Source organism: Sylvia atricapilla, chromosome 20 (assembly GCF_009819655.1).
Source record: "Sylvia atricapilla isolate bSylAtr1 chromosome 20, bSylAtr1.pri, whole genome shotgun sequence".
Lineage (NCBI taxonomy): Eukaryota > Metazoa > Chordata > Aves > Passeriformes > Sylviidae > Sylvia > Sylvia atricapilla.
The window spans coordinates 7,602,998-7,627,980 of record NC_089159.1 but is presented as its reverse complement, the minus strand read 5'-3'; the positions used below and the strand labels follow the sequence as shown (position 1 = coordinate 7,627,980).

The 24,983-nt window shown below is 44.0% G+C and overlaps 1 protein-coding gene across 1 annotated transcript in view; it reads right to left on the bottom strand.

Annotated features, from left to right (window-relative positions):
- PIGL (phosphatidylinositol glycan anchor biosynthesis class L) overlaps positions 1-24,983 on the bottom strand; it is a 51,987-nt gene that overhangs the window by 16,199 nt on the left and 10,805 nt on the right. The window contains 1 exon segment of the mRNA XM_066333450.1: positions 2,977-3,067. Within this exon segment, the coding sequence (XP_066189547.1) occupies positions 2,977-3,067 (91 nt within the window).

The following is a 24,983-nucleotide window of genomic DNA, read 5'->3' as shown; positions in this document are numbered from 1 at the left end:
CAAATAAAGGAATTTTTAAGTACAATTCCCAAGGTATCTGCACAGTGATTTGGCCAAGATGGCATTGCCTTTGTCTGATCCCTCTCAGCACACATCTGGCTCTGGAACAGCAGGGATGTCCCACACTAAATATATATCATCTAAATATCTATATAAGTCATCTAACAGGGCTTTGATTCCACAGCACCACTTAAAGCAGGCAGCAATCACATGTAAATCAATCCCTCTGGCTTCAGGGATTCATTTCATTGATAAGGAATTTGAATTTCTTTCTCACATGCTGAAGATATTTTCACACGGGAGCATTTGCTCCTTCCACATGGTGCAGCTCCTGCTGGGCTGGCTTTTAACTCCTAACCTGAACCAGGCTGATGATGAAATCAAGCAAACAATCAGGACAGGATGAGAGAACTTGAACATCTTCAAAGTGTCTGGGTTAAAAACAGGCTTGGCCAGTTCTGGGAGTGAAAGGCTGGGATAGTAAATATACTTCATGTGGAAATTATTGCTCAATGAAATCTTCAGGGCAAGAGGGAGTTCCCTCCCCACACCTGTTCTGAAATGGGAGCTGTTGCTGTTGCTGGTTTTTCTTCTGGGTGACCTTGGTATTCAGGAAATGGAGCTTTCACTAGTGGAAGCCAGAGCAGCAGCCAAGACAAACAGGTCCAGAAATCCCTTCCGGAGAGGGGAGAGCACAGAGGAAATTACTCAATTACCAGCAGAAGAGAAAACTCCTGAGAGGTCTGGAGTCCATGATCCCTCCCCACACCTCAAAGCTGAGGTTCTCCTCCTCTCTCTGGTGTCACACAGTGCTTCAAACAGCACACATCTGCTATGGGGACACAAAGGTCTCTGCTTCTTAATAAGGGCCATCCCTTAAAATGCCACAGCAAGCAGCTCCACTTCTCATGGCCTTCCCCTGAGCATCTCTCCTTACACTCCCAGAGGCCAGAGAGATACAAATTCCCTCTGAGTCTCTTCTGAGTTTGGAGACGTCTTTTGTGTCTGATTTAGGAGCAACAAGAGCTTGCCTGGAGCTCACACAATACTGTGTAACTTTTTTTTTTTACACACCAAAACACTTTCTAATCTGGATCAAGAGAGAGCAGCCTTGGCTGCCTCTCCCTGCAACACTGTCTTTTGCTTGTAAATCCAGCAGGCAGGAAATAATTTCCAAACCCTATAAATTAGTTTTGGCTTCATGTAGACCAATCATTAATTTCTGTGTCTGCACTATTTAATGTAGAGCTTGGATGAAACATGTCCCTGTAGTTCCCAAAAAGATTGAGCTACTCCTGGACTTCCAGGGCAATTGAACAAATGAGTAACCATGTAATGGGAGGAAACTACACAGAACATGTGGGACTCTTTGCCTTGCAATCCTTCCTTCCAGACATGCTGGAATTTCAGCCCCTGCTCCACTGCCAGATGGCAAACACCATGTTCTGTAAATAAAGATAATAAAGATACCATTGTCGATGCTGTGACTACTGGGAGAACTGGGGAAAGTTTTCCCACTGGGATAGCAACAACAATACACACCTTCCAGTCATGTTGACTCCACTGAGTTGGTCTGAAACTCTGCTAGTTGTTGGTTTTTTCAAGGCTCTTTTAATATGTTCAGCCAATTCTATTGATTTCAACATCAGTGAAAAATGGACTTAGTTTACCCTTCAAGGCAAGGCTGCTGGCTTAGGACAGCAGAAATATCACAGAGAGCAAGCTCTGAAGTTTTAAATTGCAGGATGTTTAACAAAGGTAATTAGGTGCTTCTCTTGCTGTTGTTGGCAAACCCAGTCTGCTCCTAAATGAATGGTATTACAGCAAACACCTGAGACCTGTGTGATCGCCTGGGACACTTCAAATAATGAACATTTCCAGAGCAGTTTGTTACCAGCAGCCCTGAGAATCTGCTCCAGCTGCCCTTGGTGCAGCTGCTGTGTCCTGCTGCAGTGATTTGTCCTCGGTGCTGCTCAGGGAAGAGCTGATGGGAATGCAGGGGCTCCCATCCTGGCAGGAAATGTTTCCTGCTCTGCAAACTCACCATTTCACTGCTCAGCTCTGTCAGTGGCAGACCCCAGCCTCCTTCCAGCACAAACAGCTGGAGTTTAATTTTCCCTGAGGCAAAGATCTAATCCTTCTTAACCATCCAGAGGAGTTCTGGTGTTCTCAGAATTTCTCCTGGGGTTTTGGTGCACTTGTCCCCGTGCCCCTGAGAGTCACAAACATGCAATACAAACCCTCCTGTGTTTGGAGCTTTCAGATTAGATTAAAACCTATCTATTCAGGGGGCCAAAAGGGACAAAAGGAGTCCAGGAAAACTGCATTTGTCTCTGTGCACAGCAATGAATTTCATGGAAAATTAGCCTCAGAATCAATACAAAGTTGGATGCATGATGCTGGTTTTGTGCTCGTGGGGCTTTCATGCTACAGGAGATGTGGTTTCTTGTTTTGTGAAGTGCTGAAAGGCTTTGGGAGTTTTGTGATTTTGCTGCTAATCAGTGTGTGACAGTGCCATGCCTGATCAAAGCAGGGTTCAACAGAGAAGAACAGAACACAACCCTTTCCATGCCTAGGCTCTTATTCCTGTTCTGTGGGAAAAAAAACCCAAACTATTCCAGTGCCAGGAAATCTCCCCAGTTTAATATTCTTCAATCCTGACCTATAACCCTGCTACTCGAGCTCTCTAACACACATCTGCCCATGGGCCTCAAATCTAAGCCTAAACCTAAGCCTAAAGCCCAAATGGGCTCTCTCCAACACGTGGTTACTTTAAAACACAAAAACCATTTGAAGAGTTAGAAAAGCAAAATTCCTCCACTGTTCATTTTTCACTGGGAAGCAAAGAAAGCTCTCCTGAGAGAGAGCTTAACCTTAGAGACTCCAATGAAAGCTTCCAGAGGGAAAGGCAAAGCCCAGAACACCAGCTCAGGAGTAATTTGGTAATTGCCTGTGCTGCAGAAAGTGTCACATTACCAGGTTGATGTTCTTGGCTTCTATGTGCTTCAGGACAAGGGTGGCGAGGAGCTGTGTGTCCCACTCCACAGCAGGGTCATCTGGAAGATCCCTGAAAATGAGAAAGGCAGTCACTCCACTGCTGAGGACTTTGTAAAGACCAGTGTGGAAGAGAGAGATCATATTAATCACAGAATGAAATCAAGATAGATTTATTTACCATATAAACCCACTGAAACTTACTTAAGAGTCTTACAGGCTTGGATACTGGAGGGTTGAAACACCCTCCTCATGGATTTGCCAAGCTCTCCCTTCCCTCTCACCACCAAAGCAGACTTTCTGACTGCTTTACTTCAAGCAACATCTATTTTGTAAATTTTTTTCTTGATTTATCCCAATCAAATTTAAAACCCCTTTAAAAACACATTTTTCTGAAAGATTTCCCAATCATAATCTACTGGGGAATTACATTGGGAAGGTACCAAGCAAACTCCTGCTGTCATTTATTCAGGAATAATCCATTAACCACAACCAAAGGACAGTAGAGTTGTAATTATATGGCTTGGATTTGATAGTAGCTGTTCATGTGTTTATTTTGTGCTTTGCATACCCAGCTGGTATGCAGAGCATACTGGGACTGAACTCCCTGCCTGGTTATTTTGGATTGCAGGATTCTAGGGGCAGGGGCCATGAGCCAAATGCAAAACAGCACCAGACAGCCAAGAGAACATTCCATATTTACACAACTGAGAGCTGAATGTGACCCCCCAGTCATTATGTTTGAATGATGCCAAGAAAACATTGCTCACAAAGTTGCAAAGGTTATTAGTAACAATAGGATAACACACAGCTGCTAAAACCCAATAATGACATGTTAAACTGGCCTTTTTCTCAGACCTTTTCCCTCCTCTGGAAGTCTGATAATCGCTACGAGGTGGTTCAGCAAAATGACTACACAGCATTCTCCCACAGACCCAGGGGCCTGGAGCTGAACTGCTGCAGCTGTTTGCAGCAGAGAGCAGGAGCCACATCCCAACACTGCTCAGGCCTTGCTCCCTCCCCAGACTGCAGGGACTTCTGCAACAAAACTACAGGGAAATGTCTCCTTGACATATTCCAAAATAAACCTAAGCCTTCAGGAGAGGTCTTCTGGCCACAGATTTGCCCACTGCTGTTAACAGTAGTTGGAATGGAAGGAAGAGCTTTATGTCCAAACTGACCATTAGATGTTCCCTGTGGTGTTACATGTTCCTGTCCAGCTCAGGCACAAATAATGTGAATTAGAAACCCCAGCAGAAGGGAAGGAGATCCTACACATTCCAGCTCTGGTCCCTGTAGCAGCAGTACAGCAACAGAAAGTTTTGTGTTGTTGGCAATTCCCTCTGGTATAGACAGCATCTCTGCCTGATGGACACCGGACACCTGAATTTCACCACTGGAAAGATGCCCTGGTGCATCTGGTGGCTGCCTCATCAGCTTAACAAACCTGCATCTCACCAGCTCACACACAAACTTTCACACCTCCTGTTGGAGGAGGAAGTGGCCCTGGTGACCCTGAAGATATGACAAGTCCCAGCATGTCACAACAAGCCTTAAGCTGAGCACATTTATAAATATTGAATGATTCACCTAAAACATCCCAAGAAACAAGCACACTGAGTCCAGGTGCAAGTCTGACAGTGCTCCAGTTGTTTGAATGATACCTTTGAGGTCTGTCAAGCCTTACTCTGATAATATTAAAGCAGCAAATTAGTTTAACTGGGATTCTTACACTCATCACTTACAGTGCAAATATCATTCTCCTTTTTGGACGGGGCTTAACTGGAGGAAGTGAAGAGTCCCATTAAAACAGGAAGGGTGCTCCAACAGTGAGAGGTCAGGAAAAAAAAAAAGAAAAAAAGTAGGGCTTGGAATTTATGATGTCCAGGAGGCTTTGGTGTCATAGCCACCGCACTCAGCTTTATTGGGCTGTCTCCAAAAAGGCTGCTGGGTAGTGGAGCAGGTTTTAACTAGTTTAGACAGATAAAGATCATCCTCGTCAATGGAAATGAACAGCTGGAGGCAACCGTTTAGAATCCCTGGAAACAAAACAATCTGAAGGCATGAGCAAATTAACTCCATCAACACTGAACTGATTAAGCAGGAATATTCTACCCAAAATTTTGCTTCTACCCAATTACTGCTTGTCACAGAGAGACCACCTGCTGCCAGAAAGGAAAAGGAAATATTCTTCTTGCATGGTATTTGTCAGGTAGAGAAGATAAGCTGATCTTGTCAAACAAGAGACACGCACAGAAGCACATTCCTGACTCATTAATAGCCACGATGGTCCATGGAAGTATTCCCAGCTCATTCTGCAAACACAAAACTTACACACAGCTAAATGACAAACCCAGAGTCACCCAGAGAAGTCAGCAGCAGAAATGGCAATAAATACATTCATCTAGACTGCTCCAGGAAGACTTTTCTTTTATGGTAAGAGTTTATATAGTAAACTTAAACCGTAAAACTTTATGAAGTTGGAAATGTGTTCCCACGATAGTAAGGGACCCACAGAAAGCACGAGAGCAGTAATTTTCTGCCTGTGCTCTGGGTATCAGTAATTTGGTACAATAAGGATGAAAAGGTGATGAAGAAAACCGAGTTCACACACAGCCATGCACAAGGACAGGCTTGCAGCAGATCTCCACGTGCCCAGGGAACTCTGAAGGGACATCAAACAAAACTGCTCACAAAATCATACATGAAAAGAAATAATCCTAATATCATAAATAGGTTCTCCCCAAACCTGAACAGTCCCCCGATGTGCTGCACTATTAAAATGAGCTGCATTCATTGCTTTTATCTTCAGGACTTTGTATGAGAAACATTCAGCATTTCAATGGTTAACTGCACGCTGCCTTTCTGGCTAAGGCTGATAATGCCTCTGAGCTCAAGGTCGAAGGGCCGAGATAAAGGACTATAAAGGAGTGAAAATTAGCACATTCCCTGGAGCAGACTGGAGCTGGTCCCAGGAGACACCGTTCCCCTCCCTGTCCTCTGCCCCAGAGAGCTCCTTGTTGCTGCTGTCAGTCACTGCCACACATCAAGACATAAATCCTGCACCGGAGGCCTCCCAGGTCATGCTGCTGGAGGGGGCTGTGGGAAGGGCACAGGGGTTTGGGCACTTGGCCATATTTCCATCAAACTATTATGGTCTGGAAGGGATGTTTATGGGATTCCACGTGTCTGATATTGAATGCAGGTGGCTGCTTGGATGCAGGGGAAAATGGGGAGATGCATAGGAGAAAAAAAAAATTAATGGAATAAGACTCCAGAAGAGTTGTCTTCCCAGGAATTTTCAGTGAAAGCTATGTTGTGCACTGTACAGGGAATTTACAGCTGTGCCAAGGGACCTGCAGCCTCAAGAGAGGGAAATGGAGAATTATATTGCTGCAGTGTGGAGAAGGGTCTGTCTCTGCTCACTGATTTCAGCAGTCGCAGGAAACGTCATTCAGAAAACAAAATCCTGCACCTTCCTATGTATCCATCCACTGGCAGCTAGAACCAGACAGGACCCCTGGTTTTTCTCCATCCCACTCCTTTGCTTTCCTCCCTGCCAAGCTGAGCAGAGCAGACTCTGGCATCTGCAGCTCCCTTTGCCAAGGTTTTCTCAGGAAGGATGCTGGGGATGTCCTCGACATCCTGGAGTTCCCTTGTGGGAGCCCACAGCAAATCACATCAGCATAAGCCACCATCCCACCTTGTGCAGGTTCTCAGCAGCCTCACAGCTGAGGAGATGTCAAAAATCACTGCCTGGTGCCAGCTCCTCTGCAGGCCTCCCCCTCTGCCTGCCCTGGGCTGGAGCTGCTCTCCCACCTCAGCCTGGCCATTGGAACACGCTGCACTCGGCCAGCACTGCTGGCCCTGCCAGCAGAGGGTTTTAGGGTCATCTTTCTAGGAACACTAGGTGCCTAAGAAGACCAGGTTGCTGTCGCTTGGGAGGTCACTTTTGGCCAACGTAGAGATTTTAAAACCTTCACAGATATATATTGCCAAGTTATACCCTCCTTACATGATAGACTGCTCAATCCCTGTCCAATTTTCCACTGTTCATCTTCCACAGAGCTTTCAGCAGCAGCCAGTGCATTCAGATGGACAATCCTCTCTTGAAGCCTTCCGTGTAATTTATTCTGCTCGTGAACTAAGCTCTCATGACGGCTCTAAAGGTTAAGTTAAACCCAACAGCTGGTCTGTGTGATGGCCACGTGGCTCCACAAACAGCAAATGGGTTATGGCATAACCTTGAGATCCCCCCTCCGGAAATCTGTGGGCTGGGAAATCCCCAGGCCCTGGGGGCCTCTGGTTACCCGAGAGTCACCCCATGGGGACCAGCAGGGACCTCTGTGCCCTGACATGAAATCTTTGTGGGTGGCTTTTATTGGGAGCAGGCAACAGAGTGACTTCTTGGAGATGTTAAGGTCTCCATTTACACATTCTAAGACATCAGTGCAAAACTTTCAGGGTGCCTGTGTGATTTTCCATGTCACTACACACCGAAAGGGTCATCATGAAAGAGCTTTCCCCATTTCTTATTGCCTTTTTATCCTGCAGCACAACCTTAATCAGTCCAAGGCTAGGGAACCAGGAAACTTTTTGGCACAACTTCTCCTCCTTATCCCCAGTGCCTGATTTTACATTAAATCAGCCCAAAGGTCGGTGGGTTGATGGTGGAAGCAGGTGAGCTGCTGTGCACGAGGCTCCCAGCTGGGAACAACGACCACAATGTGTTTGTTGGAACAGAGGATGCCCTTTGTATAAAGTTATAACTGTATGAAATGAACATCTGGGCAATGAAACTGGATCAAGAAGCAAAGGATCCCACAGAACAAAATGAGGTGAGTGCACAATTAGTGAAAAAGCTATGTGATGACTAGAGGCAATCAGTGACCTTTATATCACAGCATCAAAGTAATTGAAAAAACTGTGTAAACAGAAATTATTTCATGCTCTCCAAAGTAGAGCAGAGAGTTTTTATTTTTGAGATTATGCTAAGATAAGCTAAGACCGGCTAGCCCTCGGTCTTGAAGCACAGCCTCCAAATCCTGACTTCTATAACTATTTATAAATTCCTCTTCCTATAATGGGCAATTACAGACAGGAGGGAATTATTGCTGTTAGGCTGCATGTACATCTCTGATTCAATTGAAAATAGCCCACTTAGATAAATGATCAGCATCTTGCAACATCATGTTCTACAGAGAACAGATGCTGTGTGCTTATTGGAATGTAACAACCTCCAATTTGGGAGAGAAATGGACTCGAGCAGCATGCCAACTGTCAAATGAAAAGCCACCTACGACAGGGAAGCTCAAGAAATTTTTAAACCAGCAGCATTCTCCCTCTTCTCATAGTAATGAAATATAAATTATTCTGAGAGTTTTATTTTAAGATTGGAAATAATAATCTTAGGGTTTGGTGTAGGTAGAGGATAAAGGAAGTGGGGAAGATGTTAATGACTGGAATATTAACAGTGAAATACTCTGGGAGAGCTCTGCATGTTCCCACTGAGCCATGGACAAACTCAGCACAACTCTGGTGACACTCCAACTTCCTCCATACCTCCCCAAAGAGAAATGGTAATTAGGTCCTGAGGGAACACATTTTTTTGACTTGGGCATGATCATGTGTTTCTCTTCGAGAAATAAGCATCCTTTGGGTTTAAATTCACAGGAATTATGACAGAACACAGGACTGGTTGTTTGCACAGACCTATCCAAATGGCCCTGTACTCTTTTTTTTTTTTTTTTTTAATGAATTATTGATGATTTCTCAGCAGAGACTGATGTCTATTCACAGGGATGACACAATTGCTTATCATAATTTGAAATCTGGTATTCATTTGACGTCTGTGCCTCAGCGCCTTGTTGATAAATTACAGCACAAAGCTCTGTAGGAACAAGTTCATATTCAATGTCTTCAAACAAAAACAATTGATGGTTCCTTTCAAGACCAGAAATACATAGAAGCCACGATGGCTAAAGCTAATTTTAAAACATAACTTTAAAAAAATAGTTTGGAGAGGGCATCAGGCCCTGCTGTGTAAGACAGGAAACAAAGTTCAACTCAACTTATTTCTTATTCAACTTATTTCTGAATTGATATTTAGTCACAGCATTTTTTTACCTTCTGCTCTTCACATTAGTGACATGGAAATAATTATATGTTTACCCCTATATAAAGAAGTTTGGGATCCTTCTACGAAAAGTGTTCTCTGATTTCTGGATGGAAATCTAAGATGTGTCTCAGCAATCCTGTGTACTGGGAACCCTTTACCCCTTGTACTGTCTTCCCCTGGGGTATTGAATCAAGTTCAACATCTTGGTCTTGACTTGAAGGTCTAGCCCAAAATATACAAAATACTGTATAAAACTCCAAAATGATGAGTATGGTGAACAGTTCTGTCCATTTGGAGTTGAGGAGCTCTGCAACAAAGGCTAACATTTCAAGCAGTCCGGACTTCCTTAGAGGCTGGTGCCAAACAGTGATGGGCTCCCAAATCAAGTAATCACAAACTGCTTTGATTTCTACTGGAAACACCAGGAATACTCCTTGGAACCTGTCCTTTCTAGCAGAAAACACAGTAATATTCAAAGTTCAAAATTCCCCAGGCTCTCCAGAGCAGATAAGAAAGCTGAGACATGTGGGCCAAATGTCACCCCAACAATGGAGACTCCGTTTGCCAAGGCACGTGACAGGGGCTGGGCGTGTCACCTACTGGGCACCTTGCTTTGGTCACGTCAGTGTCACCACACGCTGCTGCAGCTGAGGGACATGACTTCCAGCAGGGACCAAGGAGCACAACTCCTGGGCAAAGCAGCAGCATTTCAGTTCAGCACCTTCCTAAGGCCAGGAAGATGGATGGAAATGCTCAGTGGAAAGCCTGAACAGCAGACATGGACTACAGCAGCTGGTGGCCTTTGGGAATTTTGGATCACACTTTCAGAACCTTCTGTTCTTGTCTGTGTCAGCTCCCAGGGGAGAGACAGACTAACCTGATCCCAAAAAAGGTGGACTGGTCTCTACTTACTCCCTGGGCTCCATCGTGTACCCCTTTGGGATGCCTCTGGTCACTCTGATATTCTGGACAGTCCCAGGAGAAGGACGCAGCCCATATTTCTCCAAAGCACCATTGGCACTGTGAGGAATGAGCATCACTAGGCCCAGATGAAGTGATCAGGCAGATCCCAGAATAGCTCCCAGCCACAATCATTCCTCATTATTATTGTTGGCTTTGCCTCGGAATTCATCTGGGCCCTGACAGTCTAAGTTGCCCTGACTGAGAACAAAAAGCCCAGCAATCCCACAATCACCACTGATGTTTTAAAACTGAAATACAAATCACCAGCAAAACCAAGACTCTCTGAGGAGCAGACCACAGGACTTCACTCCTCCCTTAGTTTAGTTTGTTTTGTAAAATGAAAAGAAAAGAAGAGCTCAGTGGGGCAGTGCTTGGGACAGGGTGTCTTAAGCCATTCACCAAGAACCCATGTCCAGCTCACATAAATCCTGGCACCATTGGCTCAAGGGCAGATTTCCAGTTCCAAACGGGGGCAGGAGGTCTCCTTGTCCTGGCAGAAGAGCTGTAAGAGCACAGGTAGAAGGCAATACCCTGTTGTTCTTAGCTAAGTTTGCTCAGCAGCTTTGCCACACTAAAGGTCACACATGCATCCTAACATGCCCAGGACCTCACAGTAGAAAAGGGACAAACCCAAGGGGAAGAAACAAAAAGTCTCTCACAACAGCCAGCAAAATCTTTCAGAGGCAAATGACTGAAATACCACAACCTTCATATGCCAAATAAACCTGGTGACCCTTCAGCACAACCTTAATATTAAATCTGTTTGCTCTTGGAATGATAAATACACCACATTGTATAGGCAAAACTGCAGTTCTGACTCTGGCCCATGGAAGTCAAACAGGACTTTGCCACTGACTCAATGGCCAGACCCTCAAAAAGCAGGAGAGCCAAAAGCATAATCACTGCAGCCAAAAAGAAAGACCTTGGTGTATTTCACACAACAAAAATACTACAGTCAGAAACCTCAGGAGACAGCTTGTAGCCAAATCAATCCCTCAGCCACTTCAATTAATCATCTAGAAAGGGAAAGCACAGAACAGTCACTTCATGGACATTGATTTCTTATGCCAAAACTTATGTAAATGCAGATGCAACTTCAGCAGAGATCTCCAGAGGATGATGGCCTGATTCCAAATGCAGCTTCCCATGTTGCAACGTTCCAACTTCTCTCTACCAATTCCATCCAAAAAAGTTTCCTGACTTCTCGGCCTCCCACCAACTCCCATCTCCTGCAATCCATTTGATCTATGCAATGATCTGGGAGCATTAATTCTTGCAGTCACGCTGTACCCGCATAATGCCGATGCTCTGATGCCCTGGGCTCTCTAGCTGGGCGCAAATTTCAGTCTTACATCAAATCACTTCCTTTTAGAAGACAATGTATCAGGAAGTTAAACACCTCTCTTACTCCCACAAACTCTGCTGGCATGCAAAGTTTCTGCTCATGCAAACAACCGTCCTGCAGGCAATGCGAATGCCCCAGTTACACGGCTCCACCAGCAAGCTCCTCTCTCTCTCTCTCCCTGCTCCCAGCGAAACCTCCCACGGCAGCCCAGCCAGGAACTATGCCTGGAACTCCATTTGCGACAGCAAAGTGGGCCTCGGCAACAATGAACAAACCGAGCAGAAGGAACGCGGGGCCCTTTGTGGCCGGGGCCGCTGCCAGCGTTATGCAATGCTCGCTATGGCAACCCCGGGCGCTCGGCAGTAACCCCGCCGCAGGCACTGAACTCTGCCCCACTGGCGAGCGCCGAGCCGCCCACTCGCCCGGCCGGGCTGTTTACACTGCTCACATGACGGCCCGAGGGAGGCTCCTGGCAGCCGCTCCAGCAGCCAGCCGGATTTCTAGGACCGGCCGGCACTGCCAAAGGCTGGCAGCGATTCCCTCTCGGGAGTTGCGGGGGCCGCCCGCAGCGCCCCGGAGAAAGGGAAGGGCATCAATGGACATCGACCCACCGGGGATCCAGCGAGGGGAGACAGAAATCAGGCGGCTTTAAAGAAGGGAACTGCGTTGTCGCAAAGTGTGGAATATGGAAAAATTCCTTTGTTTGCTCAAATGTATAAACAGTAATAACTTCTGATGGCTGATTTGTGGAGCTCCACCTGGCACCCAGGCTTGGCAACTCTGAAATAAATAATCAGTGTCTGTCTCGAGTGTGCCATTATTGGCTTGCTGCACACCGGGTAACAAATCCGATTTTTGCAGACAACACTATCTTTTTTTTTTTTTTTTTTTCCTTAATGAGTGACAGATGAGAGAGGATAATGAACTGGAGCTGGGCACATCACACTCGTCGAGAGCTGTGTGCCATGAGCTGCACGTACCTGGGTTACACGAGGTTGCACAGAGCTCCCAGAGTGGCACAGAACTGTCTCAGCCCTGGGCTCGGGATTTGAAGGGGGGGATTTGGAGACAGGGATGCTCCTCGGCTGCCTTGCTAAAATGGTGATTTTGAGTCTTTCAGCACAATCCCGTAGGAAAACTGCAGATTCCCAAAGCGCTGTGTGAGCGCAGCTACTGCTCCGGCAATTCCATAGCATTTATTTCCACACATTAACAGATGTTCATTAAGTCACACCCCTGTGAGGCTGGTATGGGGAAGCGAGTGAATAATAATCTCCACGTTTTCTAAGGAGAGAATGAAGAGCTCAGGTAACTCTCCCTGGAGAGCCCGAGGCAGCAGAGCTGAGTCAGGGGCAGAGGCTGGAACGGAGCCCTGAGCCCGGCTGGGCGCTGCAGCACCCACACACACTCCAGGAATAGGTTTCACTGCCCGGGGCAAACAACAATCCAACCTTCAACAGGCCTCTAACTGGTGCTCTGCAGAGCCTCCTGTATTCCTGGGCACTTGGACTGCGACACATTTACAGTTGCAAATGAGCCACCATTACCACCAACATCAAAGAAGCTGCTTAAATGTACCCCAAAACTTGCCAGGGGCCAAAGTGTGACCTCTGCATCACCTAATTGTGCTCTGTATGGCACAGCCCTGGATGACTCTTTGTGTCAATACTCTTGGCTGCTCTTCCTTTTAGGGAAAAAACCTCATGTCTTACCCTAAAATATTGTATTCTCCAGTAAAACCTTGCTACTCTCAGTAAGAGGTTGTGTGGATTTTTCTTCTTTGCTGTGATGACAAGTTCCTTGTCACAATAATGGATCCTGCAGATAACAGCTCTGAAAAGCAGAACTGCTTTTCACATGTTCATCCAGTTATCCCTACATCCAAACATAAAAGTTTCATTAAAAACAATAGAAAGGAAATTTGTAAGGTCTAAAAATCTTAACACTCACAAATTTCAGTTTAAATCAGTGGCTTGGTCTCATTTCTGCAGGAACAGGCTCCTTGCAGTTCTCTGACCCTCACTGGTGACAGCAGCTGTGGGAGTTCTCCTTCAAGCCTCAGTCTCTTGGCACCAGTCCTGCAAAGCCCTCACCTCTCTCCCCCACGGGTCAAACCTCTGCCTACAAATGTTTTATCCTGCAATATTATACAGTGCCTTTCCCAAGGCAAATGATAAACCAGCCTTGGCAGCCCATCGTGTGGCTACTTACAAGAAGAAGAGAAATGCTGAGTATTTGGCTTATGAAATAGAAATACAGGAAGAAAATATTTATAACAATGCTACTGTTTAAATAATGGAGACCATAATTTATTACAGATGTGACCCTTCTCCAAAATGAAGGGTTTAAATCTTGCTGATGCAATGTAATGACAAGAAGTAGAATGGACTTAATGAAGAATTCAACCAACTTCAGTTCTGAATTGCCCCCTTTTATCGCCTGCCATTTTGTACCCCAAAATAGGAACAAAATTTGCTTCTTTCAAGCATTGTTTGTCAGACTTTTCAGTGCTCAGATTTAAAAACTGATTGATAGGAAAACATCCATCCTTAATCCTAAAAGAGACTGAGCACTTCTGCATTTAACAAAATTCAGTTAATTATTAACAATTCAAGACGAGAAAATGGCATGGGACTCAGACAAGATTTCTTATGCTTACAGTCACATATAAAGAATGTAGAATGTATGTGCACGGAGGGGAGAATGTATAATGAATTATTTCAGTGCAAATGGCAATTGCAGAGAAACAGACTGCAACACTGAAATGAGAAACCCTGAAATTACTGTACAAGGAGTTTGCAGGTACAATGAGATCGAGTTAATATGTGACTGGTTAGAAGAGGGGGCATGACTTGGCTTGGATCTGTAATCAAAATGTTTTCATTTAATGCTTCACTTGGCACAGAAGGATCAGATAACAAAATATTAACCCAAATCTCACTTCAGTTGCTAAAAGGGTATTTCAGTTTCTTGTGCTGCAGTAAAAATACTTTTTTTCATTTAACCAAAATGGATTGAAGAAGCTACAAGAGGCAAAAGATGCTCAGTGATGTCCAGCAAACAGTTCATTTCCCTTCTTCCTGATGCAATAAAACTGAAATTATAATACACCACCCACATTTGCTAATCTAGTGCACATTAGGAAAAAGGTGAATATGCAACAAATGAAAACACTGACTTCCTATTTGCTTCAGCAAGTTCTGTTTTCTCCTTTTTAAAAAGCTGGTGTTGCTTCATCTGAACAGCATTTCCTTCAGAACAAATTACCTGAAGTCTTCAAAACTGGCTTCAGTATCTCCATAAGAGCAACAGTAAGGCTTCATGAGCAAACAAGTAAAATTCATTGGACTTCTTTGATATTCTAAGTATCTTTTACACTGTTTTACACATCATATGAAAATACCTAAATGTGTTTAACCATTTGCCAGCATCACCTACCTGCTAACAGAACTTGTTCTATTCACAGTTGCTGTGTGTTGGGAATTCTGCATTGCTGGCACTCTTTGTTGGCGGGACTAGGTTCTCTTAAACAAAATTCCTACTTGATAGTGGGGTTATTAAATGTACTCCCAACTCAGCAAGTGTCCTTTAAGGAACTGATCCTTTTTAATAGTTTAATCTGAAGTACCACACCCACCACCTTCTAATTCAAGCTTACACTGGAACTGGAAAACTTTGTCATTTCATGTATACTGATTGAACTAGGGCCAAGGGGAATAAAACCATTAAGGTTTCACGTGAACTCAGAGAAGAAAGACTTCTTTGGTAATATAATTACAGAGCACAGAGCTCGTAAGAGGAAATGAACTACAGGGATTTATTTGATTAGACTTTTTTTTTTTCCCCTTTTCCTTTTTAATGATAGCAAGGGCTCTCCTTCCCCCACCCCTTCCAGTCTAACAGTAGATGTAAAGCAAATTCTTGGCAGGAAAGAACTGGGAATGTTACAGAGGGATGTTTCAATGGGACACTGTTATGGGATGGAGTGTGTCCAGTTCAGTTTTGAGTATCTCATCCATCTTGGTTGTTGCTGTTTGAACAACACTCCAGCTGTATGAAGTTTGTTTGTACAAGGAGCTGAGGCTGTGTCCCACCACATCACCTTCCCCTGGAGGAGGGATCTGTGAGCCACTTCAGGGGCTGTGCAGCACTCAAGGGCAGTGACCAGTTTACTTCGTTGTCGTGGTAACACTGTGGTTGACCTGAGTTGACCAGATCAGTGTGACTTAATCATCCTAAGAAGGAAACAACTGCAACAAGTGGCAGAGCTAATTACTGTAGGTTCCCTCCCTGAATGGACTTCCTCAAGCTCATGTCTCACGTTCACAACCTTTGGCCTGCTTAAGCGTTTGAACAATTCTGATTGTGCACCTCCCTGGGACAACCAATTCACCTACAGCACCTACCTGAACTCTGCACCATGGATCTGTAGCTATTCAGTACCCACACACTCCCGGGGATCTCAGGAAGCAAGAGGTTATAAACTCCTATTTACACTGTGGCAATGTTGAGGATTTTACTGACAGTCTGCTAGTTACAATGTAAAGGGCACATTTTACCTACTCAGTGTCTTTAAACCCTGGTTGTTTCTCTGTCTGTAGAGTAATGGAGCTGTGGAGATCATCTGGGAGACTAAAACAAATGGTGCCCTGATATAATAATAACAGAGCTGGAGGAACGGCAATTTCAGCAAAAATCTTGACAGCAGAATCTGCTTCTGTTTAAGTCTGACCTGCTCTCCTTGAAGCAGCATGACAGAATGTTTTGCAAAAGATTTGTATTTATATGCTTGGCTGTCAGCTCTAGATGTTGCTCCTTGTCTGTATAATAATTACATGGAATGCTCAGTGGAGATGTTCTCTAAATTGAAATAAACAGAATCAATACAGACTTGAGTTAACTGCACTGTCACACCACATGAATAAAACATGCTGATGGATTCTCTTGGCCAGTGTTCAACAGGGATTTGGTCATTGCTATTCCTGTGCAAAGTGCATGTTAAACGGTGTGCCAGCAGTTGAAAAATGCCATTTCTTTTACCTACTGTTGTTACCAGTAACTCCTAGGATTCCTCAAATAGAAAGAGCTGCATATTTATCTCTGCCACACAGTACAAAGGAAGAAAATGAAACACTTTAGAAAATAGCTGTGTTACAATGGTTAAACTCTGGATAGAGATCTAGATGTTAGATAAAAAATTACTCGCCATAATTTTACAAGTTAACTTTAAATCCTCCGCATTTTTTTATGTATTCCTCCAACATCAAATCATTCCTTTTTTTTCATGCTGCCTGATGAACTGCTACAGTAACACGGACTCCTGGGCCTTCATTTGGCTTTGCAGTTTATGTATCCTTCAGAAAGTCTCACAAAACGACAGCCAACCCCTCAAGGTGGTCACTTCCTCCATCATCCCAGGCAGACAAAGGTTGTTTCAGTTCACTGCGAGGCACTGAAGCATGTACAGGTCTCATCTGATTACCGAGAGCCTGTAATGCCCCGAGGCCACTGAGACTGTCAACACAGCTGTCCCTGTGTGCTGAGACAAATGTCCTGCTGGGCAATCCCTGAGTCAAAATGGAAACACAACTTCTGAAATGGATTAGGGCTAAGGACAAGGGCTGTAAATAGGCCAGGAAGCCAGGGAAGTTTATTGGGTATTACTAAAGGAGATTCTATTAAGATTTAGGAGGTACCTTGGCCCTGGTGCTGTTCTGCAAGTCTGAGTATTCTGAAGCATTTTACTTCTCTGGTCACCTGTTGCTAACCTAAGATAAAAATGAACATTTTCTGAGCATGTCTCAGACATACAAGATCACACAGAACATTTATAAAGCTCACAAAGAAGGGAGGTGCAGAGATCTGTGCTCTAATGGCAAAATCAGCTCGTGTGAGAAAAGCAGTCTTGCTGCATCAGCACTGAGCAGCTCTCACCCATCCCACACTTCCACCCATTTCACCCTCATCCACCCCACACCCTCAGCATCCCACACCCATCCCACACACCCCACCCTCACCCATCCCACACCTTCACCCACCCCATACCCTCAAGAAAATCCTGGCAGAGCTGCAGCCAAAGGCAGAGATTCTGTTTCCTCACAAAAACTCTGCAGCAGAAGCGAACTGGAGCAATCCAGTCCTTGAAACCACTGAACAATCTCCTGAATGTACATCCTGAGGGTTAAATATCCCCAAATAAATTACAATTACTGTTAAGGCAGATCGCTTTAAGACCAAACGAGTCCAGGCAACATGGTTTAAACATTAAGTTCTGCAGGTTTATTTTTCTAATACCTCTTCATATTCTTTCTTTTTAATTAATTTTCTGGTCATCTGTGGCTTAAAAAATGATTGATTCAGTAGGTATCTGCTCCCACATCTGGGCTTTCTTTAAACAAAGTCACAAAAATGATGGATTTTCTCTTACATAATACTTTATTGCTTCCTATGTTCATGCTTTTGGTGTTTTAATCATAACTAGAGGCTCACACATTCCCATCTCAGCAAGTACAGTATGCTGGATAAGCCAAAAAAACATTTTTAGTTGAAAGCTTGCCCAGACATCTAATATTTTATCATAAAAATCTGAAAATTTCTTTTGCTCTGAGTCACTGATAAAAAATTTACTTCATGGAACATTTGAAAAGGGAAAAAAATAAAGGAAAACAGCTCTGTAAAACAGGACTCAAAGACTTGGCAGGAGCATTCCCAGCCTTGGGCCTTGTCCCTGTCAGTTCAGCTGCTGCAAGGGCCAGGGAGTGTTGGTGACACCACAACAGTGACAGTGCCACACAGAAAATCCAAACCAGGCTGTGGTGAGGGCCAAGACAGCCAGATTCCTACCTGCAGCCCAGGACAGGCGGGTTTCAACCCTCTCATTTTAAATAAGAGATTCAGTTCTTTCTAAAACAGCTCTCTCTCTAAGGATAGAATTTAATTTCTCCAGTTTATTGTATTAACAGGGATGGAGTGATGCATTTCTCTTCACTAAATGAACTTATAGTCATGGTTTGTGCAATTTTAAGTTGAGATGGAAGCTAGAGCTCCAAATCATAACAGTATTTTATAATTGTTTCCAAACAACTGGGTAAATTATATCAGAATTTCTAGAAATAATGGAAAAGCGTATCAAAACACAGTATTAAAAACTAACACACACAGTAAACAAAGATAATATTAACTGTAGTTAAGGAGATAAAGCAGTTGGGTTTGGATCACACATGCTGCTGAGGCATCTAAAAAATTAGTAGAACAGACTTTCACATCTATTTTTATTCACAGACCACAAGATGAAAAAGGATTTCCTCCTTCAGTTTTGAATGAGCTTCCCAACTCTGAATTACCGAGTGTCTGATAAGACAACTCAAAAGGAGTCTCTCACTCCAAAACACTCCAGTGCTAAGTGAGAGGACTCCATCCATTCTGTGGTTTTACTTTCTCTTAAACAGTGGCAGAAAAAAGCACAGTGCCTGCCCTCTTTAATTTCATGTAAGTTATGTTAAGAATATATGAATCTTAGTTCTTAGTATAAATGGTCATAAATGCACATTAAATCACAATGTTTTATTTTAAACCATTTAACATAATAAAATATTAATAGTTACAATAAATTTTGATCCAGTGGCTTTTAGTTTTACAGGGGAAAATCAGGCTTGCCAGCTAATTAATTCTTGTCACTGACTGTAATTATTATCAGTGTCATAGGCTTTTAAAGCCAGCAGGACCACTATGGTCATTATTCTGATACAAAATGTGTGTAACAGCTCAACAGACCCCATCCACCAAATCTCTCCCTGGTCTTGGTCCTCCTGTATGACCATCAAGCCATCTCAGGGATAAAGCAAATAGTTCAAGCTTTTTAACATCCATTCTTAGGCCTGTTTTCCACTTCCTTCATCATTCTGGTGGCAGTTTCCCAAGTATTTTACACCAATATATTGAACTTAGAACAAGAGACTCTCAAACAACACCTGAAGAGGCAATAACAGCTCCTTACTCCTGTCTGATATTCAGAATCTGGGAAACACACATGCACAGGTGAAGTGACACAGCTCAGCATTCCTTCATCTGAGCTTGGTTTAAAACAAAGGACTCTTGGCTCTCATCTGCACGTTCAGATTCCTGAATACACTGCCCCAGGTAAACGAGTGTGTGATAATCCCGTGTAAGGATCCCTTCAACCCATTCATCTGTTCACAGGCAGAGGGAGAAGAGGAAAGAGCACAAAGTTTGCAGCCTCAGCAAACTGGGCTGGTCCTACTGCTGGTCATTTAATGGTACAACAAAGAACTGAGACCCCTGTGCTTGTCTCCAGGTTCTGCTGAGAAGGCAAAAAGAGCCTCTGGTCATCCCCTTCCCACGACTGAGCTGAGCATGGGGACTCAGTGAGTTCAGTGTTTGCCCTTGAACTGGTGTGGGCTGCATTTGGCACTCTGCTTTTAGATCAATATATAACCCAGGAGTAATCTTATCTGGCAGGAACAGGGGGCTGGGGGCAGGGGGAGGAACACAGCCTCAGAGGTGAGGAGAGCAACTCTTCTAAATGTTAATGGGTTAAGAATAGAAAGGTCAAATGCCTGCCTTATCAGAAGGCCCCATGTGCAAACAGGCACCGAGCTCAGCAGTCAGAGCACCAGCTGGGTATAAATGTCAGAAGTTAGTTACTGTAGCTGTAAACACCAAAAGCAGGATGGTGCAACTGGGAAACCTCCCAAGACACTTCTGGTTTATACAGATCACTGGGAAAGTCCAACTGCCAAGCCTGGCTGGAAATTACTTGAGTCTTAGAGGTGCTGTGGAAGCAGAGAGCACCTGTGAGCTGTGTGGTGGCCCCACAGTGAGCCACTGTAGGAGGGAGTGTTGAGTGTGTCCTGTATCCAACATCCTGTGCTGGCTCCAGATTGCTCTTCCAGAACTCACACATTCTCCTGGAATAAGGATGCATGAGGATGGAGACAGAAAGGCCTCCCTTAACTCCCTGTAGGTACAGAGGGCACCGAACAGCAGAAGCTGCATGAGGACTCTGAGCACAACATGTAATGGGTTGGGGTGCAATAAGAGATGAGACAACACAGTGACAATATATCTCCCTTAAATGCTAATACATTTTTAGCCCAGTTCTAATTAATCTTCTTATTGGCATCCAAGGAAAGAGGGCAGAAGTTGTGTTACAGTGGGCAGTAATCTTCTTGCAGATACAAGCAATCAACTTGCAGGAATGATGAAGAGCACAAACACACCCTGGTGTGAGAGTTCCTGTGAGGGCCTTTGCCAGTCACCACTGCTTCCAGCCTGGCACCTTTTTGTTTCAATTACTGTTGTCAATACAATTAATCAGCTGATTCCCATTCTCTGAAAAGACTGGCAGTGAGCAGCCATGTTAAGAATGCTGCTGTTCCCTCTCTCTTAGCACTGGGATTGCCTCAGGAGAAGGTTACCTGAGTTTGGAAACAGATACAGGATACCTGGCACAGCTCCCTGCTTTCTGCAGGACGAAGAGCATCATTCTTGTCACCCTGCTCCCAGCTGTAAACAGCTATCAAAGGAGAGGGTTAATTACCACATAAAACACCAAGAAGGAATAGTAACTACAAATCCAGCAAGGCTAAATATATTTTATCCCACAAAAGGGATAAACAAGATCTGTGCTCATAGCTCTGAGATCGTATTCTAACCATTGAATAGTTACTTTAATTTGTAAAGATAGGGTTACATTTAAAAACAAGAAAAGGAATGCACCCATTTGGATTTGAAGCCACTGCTCTCTGAAAGATGATTTTTTGGATGTTTGTACCACAAAGTGACACTCTGCAGTTAACTGGCCAGGCCTCCAGCCCCAACCATAGGAGAGAACATCATAACCTACTTAAATCTGCAGGCTGCATCCTCTCTGCAGCAGAGCTCCAAAGAGGCACAAACGGCTCATTCCCTTCACCAGCATTACTCGGCATCTGTTTATCCCCCGGTCTCCTGCCAGCATCTGCTCCTTTGCTGACACACATGAGCTCTCCTCTGCATTACCACCCTCGTTTGCAGTCTGGGAACTCGAGTTCATCCATTTGAAAGAGCACAAATATTCAGCAGCACACGTTTCACACACATGGCATCACTGAGCTCTATTAACAGTTCTGTTCAACCCTGAAGCTACTGGATTTTCAGTGACAGCTCCAGCATGTTAACGACTGGGATGTTTTCTGAATTCATGTAGGAAAGAAAAAGTTTTTATAAAAATACAAGGTTTTACCTTTTTCTATTCACAGCAAGAATGACCAAACTTATTTATCCTATGAGTCACATCCTGAAGGCTTCACATGGCTGACAGACTCAAGAGATATAATATACATTCTGGAGAGCCACTGCAGGGGAGAGAGAGGCTTTTCATCTCTCATTTCTTGAGCTGAGAGCTCAATTGAACTCAGTTCAGTTTAGGAATAGGAAACACAACCCAAGTCTTCCAGCAGCACAATGACATTTCCCAAGTTGCTGCGAATTTGAATGAAATAATTTGCCAACTCTGAATGAAGCTGTGGAGACTCTGCCACAACTGCTCTGCTTCATTATGCAGGAGGCAATTTTGAGAATGCTGCCTCAGCTCTGCTGTTTATTGTGTGGACGTGTCTGCCTGCTACAAGTCCTGTCACTGCCTCTCATTCTGACACACGCTGGCGTTTTCTTGGCTCTCAGTCAGAGCAGGGGAAGAGCACAAGGGTATTGCAGAAACACCTCCTTTCTTCATCCCTCTTTAATATGTTCAAGTTTTAAAGATGAGTCTGTGAGCACACTTCTTGCAGCTGAAACTGTGTTATAGAGATTCAGAACTGGACAATTAAAATGTATAGCCTACCAGAGCATTAAATGCAATCCAGGGGAGACCACATGCAATTTTCTGACCTGTGTTATTTCTATGCTGTCATCATTCTGAGGCATTTGATATGCTGCTCTTTGGTTTAAACCCAAGAATGGCATCTGAATTTTTACCATAATGAACTTTCTCTACAGACTTTGCATTCTCATTATTCTATCCATATGAGCCACAAAGATTTTTTTTTTCCTCCTTAAATGTCCAATCTGCAGGCAATGGTTGTGAAACTCCATTATTTCCAGGAACTGCTGGCAAACCTACTGCTGTCTGCTCTTCTCAGTATGGCCTGTATTTTCCTTGTTCAGTCTTAAAAGCCAAACTTGGTTTGCAAAAATGTCTGGGTTTCTTGATGCCAGAATTGAATAAAGAGTAGAACAGGACAGAATTAGATGGTTTTATTATGCTGAAAAGCCATTAACTCACATTGAAGTCTGTAAAACAACAAGAGCATAAAACTGGAAATAGATGCTCAGCCTTAAATCCTATTACTCAGAAATTTTCCTAGGCATTACCAATCTTTTTGGTAATGTTTTTTTAAGATCCACGTTAAATCTTTTTAAGCTCCACCATCCTCATCTGATCCTTACAGTCAAAACAATGTGGAATATTTTTTAAAGGTATAACCACTTGGATTCTCATCATTCAGTCAAGTCAAAAAAAGGCAGCCTGAATTGTCCAATATAGATAACGTCTGCCACAATTTGGTCTTCAACAGGCAGAGGTAAAGAACAGACAGGTATTCTCAGTTGCCTGGGAAGAGAATACACAACAGGAGATACAGCCAAGAAAGCTGGAGATGTGACAAAGATTCTGGATTACTCAAATACTCAAATCTTTCATCAGTCTTGATGATCCAAAGTTACAATGGAAACTCCCCACCTAAAGGTTATCTGCAGGACCACAGAGTGAACTCAGCCACACACAGCAGGATCTTCACAGAAAGCAAGGGAATTACTCCAAATTTACACTGGCAGGCCCAAGATCAGAATCTGACCAGATTCAAACAAAAACCAAACAATGCCACAGGCTGTAAGAACAACCAGCAGTCGATGGGGTGTAAAAGCAATGGAAACCTCTGTGATTCCAATGCACTTCAGTGACAAAATATTCCAGTGCTATTGTTCATCCTCTCCAAAACATCTTACACCTCATCCTGTATTCCTGAGCACTCCTGACAGACAGCTCTGAAAAGATAACTGACAAACTCACAATGGCCTGAGCCTCTTCAGCTGAGTATTCCCTTTCATTCCATTTGGGAAAGCTGTAATGCATGGAGCAGAGTCTGAGGCTGCATCCTGGGAAGGGGAAAGCGACCATCCACAATGTCAGCCGAGTTCATTCCTAAATGCAAACCACATTGGGCTGTCGAGCACGATAATAAAAACCTGCTGACCTAGTTTCCTGCAGAACAAAATCCTCTGTCTCCCCTCCTCCTGTGCCAAACCTAAATCAGATCTCAAAATTAACCCTTTGATTAGCATGGAAAACTCTAATAACGATCCTCAACACTCATACAGCATCTCACACCACGAAAATAGCATGAAAACAGCAACTGCTCCATCCCCAGAGCTCTGCAAAAAGGGAGAGTTATTGCAGGATGAAAGTAAAACCCAGAGAAGGTCAGAGACCTTAGCAGACTTCAGCAGACAACTTATTCTCTTCCTTCCAAAGGATTTTGAAGCTCTATGCTCCAACTGCTTTGTTTGTAACATTTCTTCTATGCAAATAGAAAACCTTCATTCATGATGTGGCAAAAAAACAACAGCACAGCTCGGCTTTTTTAAAAACTGCATCAAACCACTCAAGAAAGGACCATTGTTCTTCCCAAATTTTGCAATGTCAACTTGCAAGTCCTTTTCTGGAAGATGAGAGCTGACTGTGTCTGCTCCAAGTGTCTGGCGAAAGCCTTCCCTTGTAATGGCTTCACTTCCTCAGTGACGCAATGTTTCATTTGAAGGGATGCCTGGGGCAGCTTCAGAATGCACCCAGAACGCAAAAATAACAGGGCATGTCACAACAAACTCAGCCAAAGAAAACACAAATGGGAATTCTTTGGCTGTAGGATGCTTCCAAAGGCAGCTCTGGATCATGCTGAACCCACTGCAGTCAGGTAGGAGCAGTTGGGGAGCCTCAGATTCCAGACTGCTGAGAGCACCTTTGCTGGCTCTCACTGGCACTGTCAACTGGAGGAGTTTTCAGTCATGTGTCAGAGAGGGTTTTATTAACAGAAGAGTGGAGATTAACAACTGCTATAGAGCTTTACAAATGGGTATTTTACAGTGAGGTGACCAATGTGCAACCTGCAAGTGGAATTGCTGACTGCAGCCAGAGCTTTCACTTGCTGTAAGAAAGACCCTGCACTGAATAATTTAATCACTTGTTGCTCCTGTATGAACTGAGAGAGCTTTGCTACATCCAGACAGCACCCAGGACCTGGAACAACTCCAGAGTTTCCTACAACAGCGTTTGAAAAATGAAGGAAACAGGAAAGTGACAACTACAAGGCATGTCAGCAATGCCACTTCACCTGAGATGAGGCTCCTGTCTCTGTCACTTTGTCAGTCTCTGCAGGGAAGCTGTTAAGGCTTACAGAGCAAAGACAGCACTTAATACACTGTACCCTCCAGGGAGTTTGAAGTGAAGAACAAAAAACCTGGATTAGGGAACACTGCAAAGGTTGTAACCGTATCTGTTCTCTGGAT